Source organism: Aspergillus piperis (assembly GCF_003184755.1).
Source record: "Aspergillus piperis CBS 112811 unplaced genomic scaffold BO85scaffold_1, whole genome shotgun sequence".
In the NCBI taxonomy this organism is placed as follows: domain Eukaryota; kingdom Fungi; phylum Ascomycota; class Eurotiomycetes; order Eurotiales; family Aspergillaceae; genus Aspergillus; species Aspergillus piperis.
In genome coordinates, this window is record NW_020291591.1 from 78,457 (window position 1) to 92,093 (window position 13,637).

At 16.3% G+C, this 13,637-nt stretch overlaps 1 protein-coding gene across 1 annotated transcript; it reads right to left on the bottom strand.

Annotated features, from left to right (window-relative positions):
* Nucleotides 1-12,273: 12,273 nt before the first annotated feature.
* BO85DRAFT_361512 (uncharacterized protein) lies at nucleotides 12,274-12,435 on the bottom strand (the record flags this gene model as incomplete). The annotated part of the gene is made up of 1 exon (XM_025655591.1): nucleotides 12,274-12,435. A coding segment is annotated over one exon (162 nt), but the record flags the coding sequence as incomplete, so codon positions are not given.
* Between the last annotated feature and the right edge of the window lie 1,202 nt (nucleotides 12,436-13,637).

The window sequence follows — 13,637 nt, forward strand, 5'->3', positions numbered from 1 at the left end:
ATATTAATTATATTTTTAATAAAAAGATGTCCAGATAGTTGAGCCCGAAAAGTAAATTTTAAATAATATTACAAATGTATTTTATTTTATATATATTAGTAATTTGATTTTTTAAATAAATTTAATAATAAAAAAATTTTACCTTCCTGCTCTACCTCTAATTTCTGATAAAATAAATAGTTTGAATAGTATCTATAATAATTAAACGACCTCAGGTAGATAATTAAAAATAATATATATACAAAAAAATAATTTACCTGACTATATAGCCTGCTGGATTATTATTTATATTATATTATTTATTATGCTATATATTAACTAGATATAAAATTAAAATAAATTATATTTAATAAACTAAGTTATATAAAAATAATAAGACATCTTTTTTATAAAATAACTAGATAGACTGTCTAACTATGTAAACTATAATTATAAATTATACTAATATTTAAATTATATCATCTCTGTATACTAATTTTCTAATTATAAAAGACTTTTAATAGTAAATACATTAATGATCTTACTAAAACTAATATTAAAAAATATTATTTAATTATGAAATAATATTAAACTTAATGGATAAAATCGGCTCTTGAAATACTGTATATAATTTAAAAAATCTTACTAAAATATAAAAAACAATAAATTATAGATCTATATAATTAATATATATAATAAGTTTTTAAATTTATTTTCAATATATTCATTATATATATAACTTCATATTAGGCATAGTGCTCTTACCTGATACAAATAAAATTAAAATATTTTTTTTATAAATTATACTAATATTTTTAGAATTATAGGTTTAACTATATACTTATATGAAAATAAATTAATGATTTAAAAATATATCTTTATGCACATAATATATACATATATATTAATATATTAATTTTCTTTGTAAATTATCACAGCTAATTTATAAATTTAGAATATAAAATAATAAAATATGAATTCTGGACTAATTCAGGAACTTATTAAATAAAAAATAAAAAATAAAAATCAGAATATTTTCTTCTTATAAAGTAGGAATAATAATATCTTAAAAAAGAAATAATTTCTTATTTTTGTATATTTATTTTAGTAATAATACCCCTCCTGCCAGTTATATAAAGGAGAATATTATAATAAAGATATTTATATAAAAATAATTAAAATACATAAATAAATCTTATCCTTAATAAGTAAGTCCAGTAAACAGAATCTTAGATAAATAAAAATAATAAAATAAATAAGAATAACAAAACTTTAGAAAATTATGAATATCTTAGATATATGTATATTATATAATCTTTAAATATAAGTATTACTACCAGTTATTGTAGCAGTAATATCTAGTAATAAAATTAACATTATCTCCTATTTAACTGAGCGACTATTAACAATATATATATATAATAAATTAATGAATTAATGAATATTTCTTGTATAATATCCGAGTTAATAGACATCTATATAGTTTCAATAATTAATAAAACATATATATTTAGTTTAATACTACTATTCAATATAATTATTATAGTTTAGAAAAGCTAATATTTATATTATTTTGAAATCTAAATACTTTTGAATTTATTATTTCCATATTCTTTATAACAGATTAATTAATTCATATAGTTATCTTAATTTAGATAGCTGAGTTGTAGATAATATTAACTTAACATATAATAGTTAAATAAAGTTATTTCTATATATTAAATTAATCATAGATAATTTATATAATATCAAGCACTAGAATTTGTTGATTAATTTAAATTTATATGTACCACGTTAACTCTTACATAATTTGAAGATAAGTCAAAAAATATTTTATATTAAGATTCTTATCTAGCAAAAACTATTTACTAGTAACATTTACTACTAAACAATTTATAACTTATATAATTATATTAATATTTTAAGAGAAAATTTTATTATTATATAATTTTCTCTGCATAACTGATAAGAAAGAGTTATATTATTTATATATATATATATATATATATATACAACCAGATTATTATTTGAAGTATCATATTCAAAAGACTTTAAATACTTTAAATAAATTAGAAATCGAGAAAAAAATAAATATCTATTAAGCACCATAGGTCTTTGTAGGATATAATATCTTTTATAAAAAATAATTATTATTTTTATAGTCAATCTTTTAAGAAACTATAATATCTTGACGGAAAAGTAAGATACATAATAATTATAAATATAAAAATGTTATTACATAACTTATAGAATAATAATTATATATATTCATATGATTATACTAATTCGACATATAAATATAATAAAAATATAGAAATATATAAAATAAAATTTATTTTAAAGTAAATCTTAGATTGTCATCAGGTATAATATAAATTTTAGAGCTTCCTATACTATATCATATAATATATATAATAATAATGAATTATGTTTCTATAATATAATTCGAACCAGTAATCCTAATCTCAAAAAATATAATTTAGAGAAAATATTATATCAGTAGTATATTATACTTTATAATTTTCTAGTAGTTAACAACTTTGAATACTTATATATAAATAATTTATATTTAAAGAACTCTATAATTATTTATATTAATAATATTCTTATATACTTACTTACCTTCTTATCCCCACGTATATATAGACTAAATAGAAAGATGAATTATATCTTATTAATAGCTTATCATATCAATAAATAAAAGAATTGGATTATAGAAGAGAAACTTATAAAGTATATTTTTATTTATAAATAGTAATATCATAATTTTTTATATTTAGAATTAGAAACTCTTCTATATACATTATCAAGAATTATTTATTTATTATTTTGATCATAGATTATTTATCCAACTTTACTAAACTAAATACTTAACAAGTTTTTCTATTAATTTTAACATAAGGGCAAATTAGTAAAAGATATCCATAACATGATATTTTATTACTTCAGCATTAACTTTATTTAATAATAATTCCAATATCCTGAAATTGGATTTCGAGTTGATTAAATATAAGGATCTTTTTATTTCTTAATAAATATATCTAATGTAATATCTAATATAATGATCTATCTTTATGAGATATTATATAAATATATAACATAGTAGATAGATCGTATTATATTTATTCAAAAGAATCATAAAGAAATTATTTATATAATATAATATTACTAATAAATTATTATTAAATACGTCTTTGATATTTAGGATTATAATAACAATGTGAATTTTCTATTACAAGAATTTAATATACATATCTTTTATTATTGTTTTAGTTTTATTCAGATTCTTATAATATGATTAGATTATGAAATTTATTTTTATTTATATATAATAACAAAGTTAAAAATATAGTAATAATAATCCAAGTATAATAATATATAAAATAAATAAACTATCTTTATTATTTTTATTTATATATTCTAAGAAATAAGAATATTAATAATAATATCAATACCTGGACATGTACTTTCAAAAAACTAATCCAATATAAGAATATATATAATACATAATTAAGCTATATATAAACTTATCTATATAATATAATTTATTTTTTATAGAATATAGATTATATATTCTTGTTATATAATTTGTTATAGAAATCATTATATATATAGAATAACAAGAAAAATATATTAAATGACTGCTTTTATAATAATAAAAAAATATATAATTTATCATTATATAAAAGAATATAAGCAATATATAGAAACTTAGAAATTACTGCTACAGAGTAAGCAAGCTAATATAATAATATATTATAAAAAAGAGCAGATAATTACAGAACAAAAAAATAAAAATAAAATTTCTAACTTGATATAATCTACTATTATGAATCAATTATAGTAGATAAAATATTTTATAAGTAAATTCTACTTGCTAGAGTACAGGATTACAAGATTATATTTATTATTTCATACTAGCCTGTAATAAATATAAATATAACATCACTTCTACATATGAAATTTTGGAATAAAGAAATATATTCTATATTAATAATTAGACTATCTTTGAATATCTTGATTAGTTAGATTGTTATAATTTCTTGATTTTCTAAGTAGAAAATATATGAAATTATATAGATTTTATTATAATTACAGGATACAGTCTCCAGAACAAGAGAGTAATATTAAAATCAGATAACTAATTTATTATGATTCAATAAATTATCATAATTATATAGATCATACAGATTTGCAAATTATATGAATTAGATAAGATTATATAATTTATTTTAATTATATTTTATGGGCTTTTCTAGTACTTCGGAAGAGCAGTGATCAGTTCTAGCAGAATAATAACTAATATTCTATATATAATTAAACTTATTATATCTCCCATGTCGCCCCTAACATAGACAAAGCTGATTATATAAATCTCTAGAATCACTATATTATTTTACTGAATATAATTAGGAAGACTTATGTGTAAGAGTTATATATTTGATTAAATGAACTACAACAGACTGTAGTAAAAGTTTTTTTATAAATATTAATAAAGATATTTTTGAGAAAAGGTTCACACTGTCTATTAAAAAACAGATATTCTATTATAACTTTCTAGTCTTTAATATAAGCTATATAATAATATCTTTTATTCATATTCATTATTGTGACAGCAATATGAATAATATTATATATATATATATATAAGCTAGCTAACTATACAAGAAAATAACTAAATAGCTGTCTGAGATTACATAATCTTCTTTCATATCTTCCATAAGCGAGGATGTAGTCAGTAATATTATATATATATATATATATATAGAATTATAAGATTATTTATATTTTTAGACAGGAAGTAAAGAATATATAAATATAAAAGTATAAATTACTTAATAAAACAGAACTAATCAAGGTATTCAAGCAGTTTAATAACATTATTAACTAATTATTTAATTATAATAATATAAATAAGTTTGATATTCTTAGCATATACTTTGATGTATAAAGTGTTACTTAATAAATATATATTTTATATAGATATAAAACTCAGGGCTTTTAATTAGAGTAATAATAGACTGATTATTTATCTAAAAGATAGTAAAATAACTTATTATAATAGATTATCACTTAAATAATATATCTATTTTCAATAAAGAATAGTATAATAGCAGTCTATTTTTTTGATATCTCATAAAATCATAAAATAAGATCTTTAATAAGTTGGAATATATAACCAGAGATTAATATTTTTAGAAAAATCAAAGATTAATTCAATTGAATTAGTTAATATTATAGAAGCTGATAAGTCTAGATCTACAATAATAATAATAAAAATTGATAAAATAATATAAGATGAGATTTATTACCTGAAGATATAGTTTACCTGGAATATTAATAAAAAAATAATAATTTATTTATTATAAATATAATATCAGATTAAGTATTAACTATTATCTAAATAAATATATTATTATATTTTTAATATATTTTAATATAATCAGTTAGAGTTATATAATATAAAAGAAATCTTATAGATAATAACTAAAATATTTTAAATAACCTTATATATATCTTTTATAAAAATAAATATTTTTATCTACTTATATAATATAAGTATCCAGGAAACAAGTGCAGGAGCTGTTATTAATAAATTTACTAAATAAATTCTAAAAATACGATTCAAAGTTCTATCTAGCATAAAAGAATATCATTAATATAAATAAATATAAAGCATTTTTTCTGTAAATATAAATTATTTATATATAAGTTTTTAGAATTATTAACTACGAGAAAATTGTAAAGTATATTATACTACTGTGATAGGATCTACTTGTCAGGGTAGAAAGCCTGTCGACTAGGTAAGGAATCCGCCACGAAACGCAATAGATTGGTCTAACAATCGACAAAGGTAGCCTATATCCACGAGATAGACTGATCCTTGAGGGATCAGTAGCTCATTACAAAGGAATCGGCACCTTATAGGTGTCGGGGAGGTGTAGAACCTCTATCGATGACCTCACGACTCTCATAACCATTGTAATACGTCATTCCGATGCCCAAGGCCCCGATAGCTAGGTTATTCTATCACAACTACTTATAATACTTTCTTTAAATTATATAAAAATTTAATAAATTTATTATATATATTGTTTTTCTGGAAGGTTTTGATATATATTAATTTATATAATTTAGTATTTAGAAGTATTATAACAATATTGAAATAATGTAAGATTTAATAAAGCTCAGCAGCCAGAATAATAAATTCTTAGAATTATTAATATTTTCAATTATAGCTATATATATAAATTTACATTTTATTTGTTTTTATTGATATACTGCTAGAAGCTTTTAATAATAAAATAAATATTATAAATATTATTATATTTAATTTTAAGTATTTATCTAAAATAAAAAAAATATATTACAGAGATATAAATTATATGAAAGATATTCTATTTAAAAAATTTCTATATTTTATAATGTACTGCTTTATAGTATCTAAAATATTGGAATATAAATTATAGTATTAATATATAAGATAAGAATATAGCTAGCATCTTAGAATATTAATTTTCAGATAGATATAATCTTTCCAGCCCGCGGACTAGTTAAAGGTTTCAAAAATAAATTATTATTAAATCAATTATTAATAAATAATTTATAATAAATATTAGTATCCAAGTCTGGATTATTATTTATATTAATAATATATAATTCTAGAAATTTAAGAAATATATATGAGCTTATCAATATATATCATATGATATAATAACTGCTTAGATAATAGTATAAATTTTATATTAAAAATAATAGATCCTATATAGAAAGTACTAGTAAAGAAAAATTTGAAATAATTAGCTAATGCTAAATTTATTATTTATAATAATAATTATTAATGTTAATGTAATTACAGACAGTATTATGAACTTTAAATAAGAAAAAATTCAGTAATTTATTCATATTTTATTAATTACTTTAACTTATTATTTTTATGCTTATAAAAAAATTAAAATAAAAATCCTGTTTATTCTGTAAAAATGATTATTTAAAAATGATTAATAATAAGTGAATTTTCTAAATTAGCATTTTTATATTAGTTTTACTGTAATATACAGAATTAAGATTATATATCAATATTACTAATAATACTTATCAAACAGATTCTTTATAATTAAAGTAGTAACACGGAGTAGAATTCTAGATAACATCTCATTTCCAATAATAAAATATAAACAATTGATATTTTGATACATTATTACGATAAATATATTTATATTAATATTTAATTGGCATTTAAGATGGTTTTATGAAAGTAGACTTATTATATATTTTATTGTATTTTTAAATTAAATATCCAATAGTATCAGAAAATATAATTAATAAAAATAACAACATAATATATATTCATCTAGCTGTATATAAATAGCAATATATATATATATTTATATAAATAAAATATTTAATATATAAATCCTGAATTATCTTCCAGCTTGTAATATTAATTATATATATAAAATATTAAATGTTTTTAATAATAATGAAACTAATCCACTTACTGTTTTAAATAATAATTTTTTTAATTTTAATATATATTTATATAAATATCCTGGCACGCCAGCTGCTTATATAAAATAACATTATATAATAATATCAGTATATATTAAGTATAATTAATTTTAAAAATCTACAAGATCTATTCTGTTTATATATCAATCTCATTAAAATAATATTATAATTAATAGTTTTACAAACATTATTAATAATAGTTTTTTTACTGTATATATATAGGAAGTGAAAGTCTAAATTGTATATATAATAAATTATTATTTTGTCAGTTCTAGAATTAAGTATCTGATTATATAAGTAATTCAGATATCAATCTTTTTAAATTATGATATTAGTATTAAAGTAATATAATACAGTATAAATATCAAAAGGTTAGAATTAATATTAGGATATTAAAAAATATTATTCCAGATAGTAGTACAGACAGAATAGATATTATAAATATATTATTTTATATTTATTGTTATTTATATTTAATAAGTACTTATTTAAAAAATGATTTTTATAATATTTATTTCAGCAGTTTCAAGTTACCTTCTTTTGTATTATATAAGAAAATTTATTCAATTTGTATTATAACTAGAAATATTATTATATTTATAATTATATTTATAATTATAGCTGTAACTACTATGATTACTATTTTATATATTATCATTATTATTCTGAGATTTATTATTAACTGTATATATAATTTATTGAAATAACTAATTTTTATATGTATATTTGATTACATAAATTAAATATATATAAATTACACTTTTACTTCTTATTAATATTATATATTAATTTATAACAAACAGCTGCAAGGCAGGTATATTGTAATTATTTAACTGAGTTATAATAATCTAGTATAATCATTAGTAATTTTGATACTATAAAGTTTGTTCAGAATATTTCTATAATATATAAAAAAGTTTTTAACTACTTGTACTATTATAGTAAATTGAATAATTATTTATTTATATAAATAAATACTAATCATAAAGTGAAAGAGTGTATATATTTTTTAGAAAATATATACTTTGAGCATGGAGTCATAGTTCTAGAAATATATTATAAAACTAGCTTTATATATAATATCAAAAATTATAAATATAAGATAATTTAATTATTTCTATTTTTTATAGTCGGAGTTATATATGATAAGTAAAATATAATTATATTGTTTAATTTATTTAATACTGTATTACAGTTCTCATTTAGTAAATAAAATATTATAATTATAAATATCAATAATTAATATATATTTATTTTCGATTCTGAGAATAAAGAAACTGGTTTTTTTAAAACAATATATTTATTCTTAAAATAAAATCCATATATCCAGATTATATAAGTATAAATAACCCCATAAATTACTTTATTATAATAATTAGTAAGTCTAGTTCTTAATTTCAGAACAGTCTTAGAGATATTGATATAAAATAAAATTTCAAATATTATTATAATATTTAGCCATGCTCCTTGCGTAGTAAAAGATCTGGTTTATTAGTAAATATTAAATCTCAATATCAAGCCGGCTAAATCATTATAAAAGTATATAATATACTAATCTAAAATTATAAGAAATCTTAAATATAAGAATATTTATATATAATATATAAAACACTGAAAAAATAATAGAGAATATAAATCTTTAATAATTTATAGCTACAAGAGCTCATAACCTAAACCTATAACAGCAATATAGACAATATTATATACATATATAAGCTAGCTAACCATATAAGAAGATAATTAGATAGCTAGATCTGAGATTACATATTTTTTTAATAATTATATACCTTTTTTTAACAGTAGCATGTGTGTCTAGTATTTATAGTTCAAATTTAAATATTTTTAAGTAATTAATATCTATTTAAAACTATACTAGAGTGTCCATCTAAAAATTTATATTATAATTAATATCTTATAAGGCTTTTCATAATATTCATATTTTATCTATTATATAAAACTAATCCGCCCGGAAATAACGCAAGAAAAAATTAAAAATAATTTATTTTATCTACGTAATAGAAATATTATTCTAAATATAGATTGTGGAAGCTGTTCGAATGGTCAAATTCGGTGCTATATAACGAGAATTTCTAGTAAAAGAAAAGAAAAAAAGAAGCTTAGAGAAGAATATATAATTATATAAAAATAAATAAATAATATAAGATAAGCAAATAAAATAAATAAAACAAAATTATATAATTCTAGGATATTACTTACTATTATATTACTTTTTTATTTAAATCTAGCTGCTCTCAGCTAGTAGTAAATTATTTTTTTATAATCTAATATAATTTTATTAGCGTCCATAGCTATTAACTATTATAGAAGACACTTAGGAGGTCCAGAATAAATAAAATATTTTATACAATAATTTTAAAATTAAAAGAAAATTTTTTTAAAATTCTTTATTAAATACTTGATTTTATACTGAATATAACTATACTGTTGATAACTTGCTAGAATATTTTTTATTTTTTATTTAATTTAACTATTAAATGTAATAGATACAGCAGTATCTTAGATCTAGTTTAATAATAAATTAAATATATTATATAAACAGAACCTTTTAGAATAGAAGATAGAATATATATATATATATTCTTAAGAAGGTAAATCTTATATATATTATTAATATTATTAATAATAAATATAGGACTATATTAAATTTTTAATAATATTTATAAGAACTGGCCCTATTTCTAGTCACAGATATTAATAAAATCTTTATTATTTATATTAAAATTAATAAAATAATAAAATTAATTAGTCTGTTATATCTACTAGCTTTATATTTTTCAATTTTTATTTTATATAAAGATCTAAATCTATTTTATGTAATAGATAAATTTATAAACTTTGTTTTAAATAATAATATATAATGGCAGGTCTGCTAGAGAAATCTAATTAATTAATATTTAAAATTTATTTAATTATAAATAAGATTCTAATAAATTCATGGAGCAGAGCCACGGCAGTAAAATTAATTATTAATAATAATTTTAGTTAATTAATCTAGAGATAATTAATAAATAGAATAAATTAGTGGGCTATATATTAATTAATAATCTTTATCTATTTATTGATTTATAAATAATATATTATTAAAACTTTAATTTACTTTATAGAATTAAGTATATTTTATTTTAAAAATTAGTTATAAATTAACTTTCTTAATCAGAGATAATTAGAAAATTTTATTTGAATATAAATTTAATTAATAAATAAGTAGATTATATTATACATAAAGATTTATTTTATTTAGAGAATAGACACCATATATTTATTAAAATAATTTATTATTATAAAAATATTTTAAATTTATTATTATCTTTCAGAAAGGAGCAGAAGTCTATAAATATATATTATTATAATTAATTAAGAATTAGAAAATATTAGAATAATCTAAATAATAAATTATTATATATATATATATATTTTTTATAAATTAGATAATTACTTATATAATATCAGATATCTTTATTTTAAATACTCTAAAAATATTAATAATCAACTAAGATTATTATTTTTTTATTCCGAGTAAGCTAGTAATAACTACCAGTAAATTCTATTTCCTAATTAAATTTTTAAAATTATTTTTATCAAAAATTATTAATTTATTTTATAAAAGTAGCTTAATTTACAAAAAATAATTAATCTTTTATTGATAGATTTACTTCTGGAGATCTTCTAGAAAAAATAGATATAGTCAACTTCTAGAATAATATTTATAATATAAAGATTTTATTTTATAAAAATTACTAGTATTAGATCTGGAATTATATCTAGTTCTAGAAACTTAGATTTTAATAATATATAATAATAATAATTATTAATTATTTATAAATTAGTCTTTTTTTATATAAGATAATTAGCTAATATATTATTTTTTTCTAGATTAATATTTTAATAATAAAATAATATTATAATAATATTTCTGTCTAACAAGCTTGCTGAATATTAAAATTTTAAATAATTATAAAATATTCTAAAATTTAATAATCTATTAAAAATATAAAAAATTCTTATTATATATTTTCTAGCTCTGCTCTCTATTCCATAACAATATATATAATAATTTTTAATTTTTCATAAATATTATATTTATATTTAGATAAAAATATAAATTTTAAATAATAAATTACAGAATATTATATATTTCCAATTTACTAAAAAAGAATTTTTATAATTAATTTATTAGTCATATTAATTTAAATATATATAGATTTTAATTAATTATAATGGACTAATACTGGGGCTAATTTTAAGATTTACTTTAAAATTTTAAAATTTAAAAAACTTTTTTACAGAACTAGTCCTAGATAAATAAGATATTTTTTTAAATAAATTAGTTTATAGACATGATAATCCAGTTATAATTTCTTATATAATACTGTAGGAATCATAAAATCTAAAATATAATTAGATCTTTAATAATAATTAGATATTATTATTTTATAATTATTATAATTTTTATAAGATTAATCTACATATTTGTAATAATAATAATAAAATCTAGAAAGCTAATTTTTATTATATAAAATTTATATTTATAGAATACTGCTTGGAATCTAATTATTTAAAAATATTTAAAAATCTAATAAATATAAAGTTTATATCCTATTTTATTAAAAATTAATATATTATTTATATCTTATTTATATATATTAAAATAAATTTATCCAGGAAATCTATAAAACTTCTATTAATAAGATACTGGAAGACTGCCAGTTTATTTATAAATTAAAATAATAATATTTAATATGTAAAAATTCTATAATAAATTTAAAAAATACTTAAATTTTCAAATTCAGGATTTATACATATATAATAAAAGTCTTTATAAGTATTAAATTTTATGAATATTTTTATATTCCAGAGACAGTCTATTATCTTATCAATTAAAAAAATAAAATAGAGATTCTTATAGGTCAGAATATTAAGCTTCTAATAATTAATGTAAAAATATAATTCTTCTCAAGGCTTCTTTACTATCAGAATAAAAACAGTAAATAAAATTATATTAAATATAATAAATTCTTTTTTTAAATTCCTAATAATATAATAATTGAAAGTAATTTTAAAAGAATTTAAAATTATTTTATAAAAGGGGGCTGTTCCTAGTAAATTATTTTTTAATGAGATATTATAATTATAAGATTAAAAAGAAGATAAAATATCTAATTTCTTTTTAAAAAATTTTTATTAAATTATAATAATCTTTAAAAAAGTCTGTTTTATCTCCTTTTTAATTAGTTTAAATATTTTATATAAAGTTTTATTTTTTTATAATAATCTTCTTAATCATGCTTAGAAATATAATAGATATTTTTAATTTAGAATTTTAAAGATACTTATAGAAGGCAGTAGCTCTAATAAAAATTATTTTAAATTTTTTAAAAATATTTTTTAAGAATTTTAGAAAATTCTAGAAACTTAATATTAAAAGCTCTGGTCTACTAGACTTTGATATATTTTTATTAAAATCTTTTATAAAATATTTTAAAGAATTTAATATAGTAATTTAGTCTTAACTTTATAATATAAAAAAGATAATTAAATTCTATTAATTTATTTTACTAGTAATCTAGTAATGTCTTTTATTTTATAAATTATATTTATTTTAAGATAATATTATAATAATTTAATTTAACTATAAAAAATAATATATTATAAAACTAATATCCATTAACTATAAACATAAACTAAATAATATAATTTAAAATATTATAATTTTATTATCAAAGTCTGTAACAGTATAATTAATTTTAAAAAATTATATTAATTTAGAACTAATAAATTATTTAAATAATAAATAATACTCATATAAATGTAAATATTAACTCTGATATTAGTAAAAGTATATATTAATATTATTAATCTATTATTTAGTATTAAAATTTTAATAATAAAATTTTTATTCTTTTAGCCTAGCAGATTTCATAAGTTTAATAAATTAATATTAATATTTATTTTATCTAGAAAGAAGACTTTAAATATTATTTCTTATTACATTATTATTTTTTATTATCTTTAATAAATTAATTTAGCCTGCTTTTTTCTTCAGATAATTTTAGATTAAATATTTTTATTTTTAATAAATAAAGCAGTATTTTTTAGCTATTATATAAATATATTTCTTTAATTTT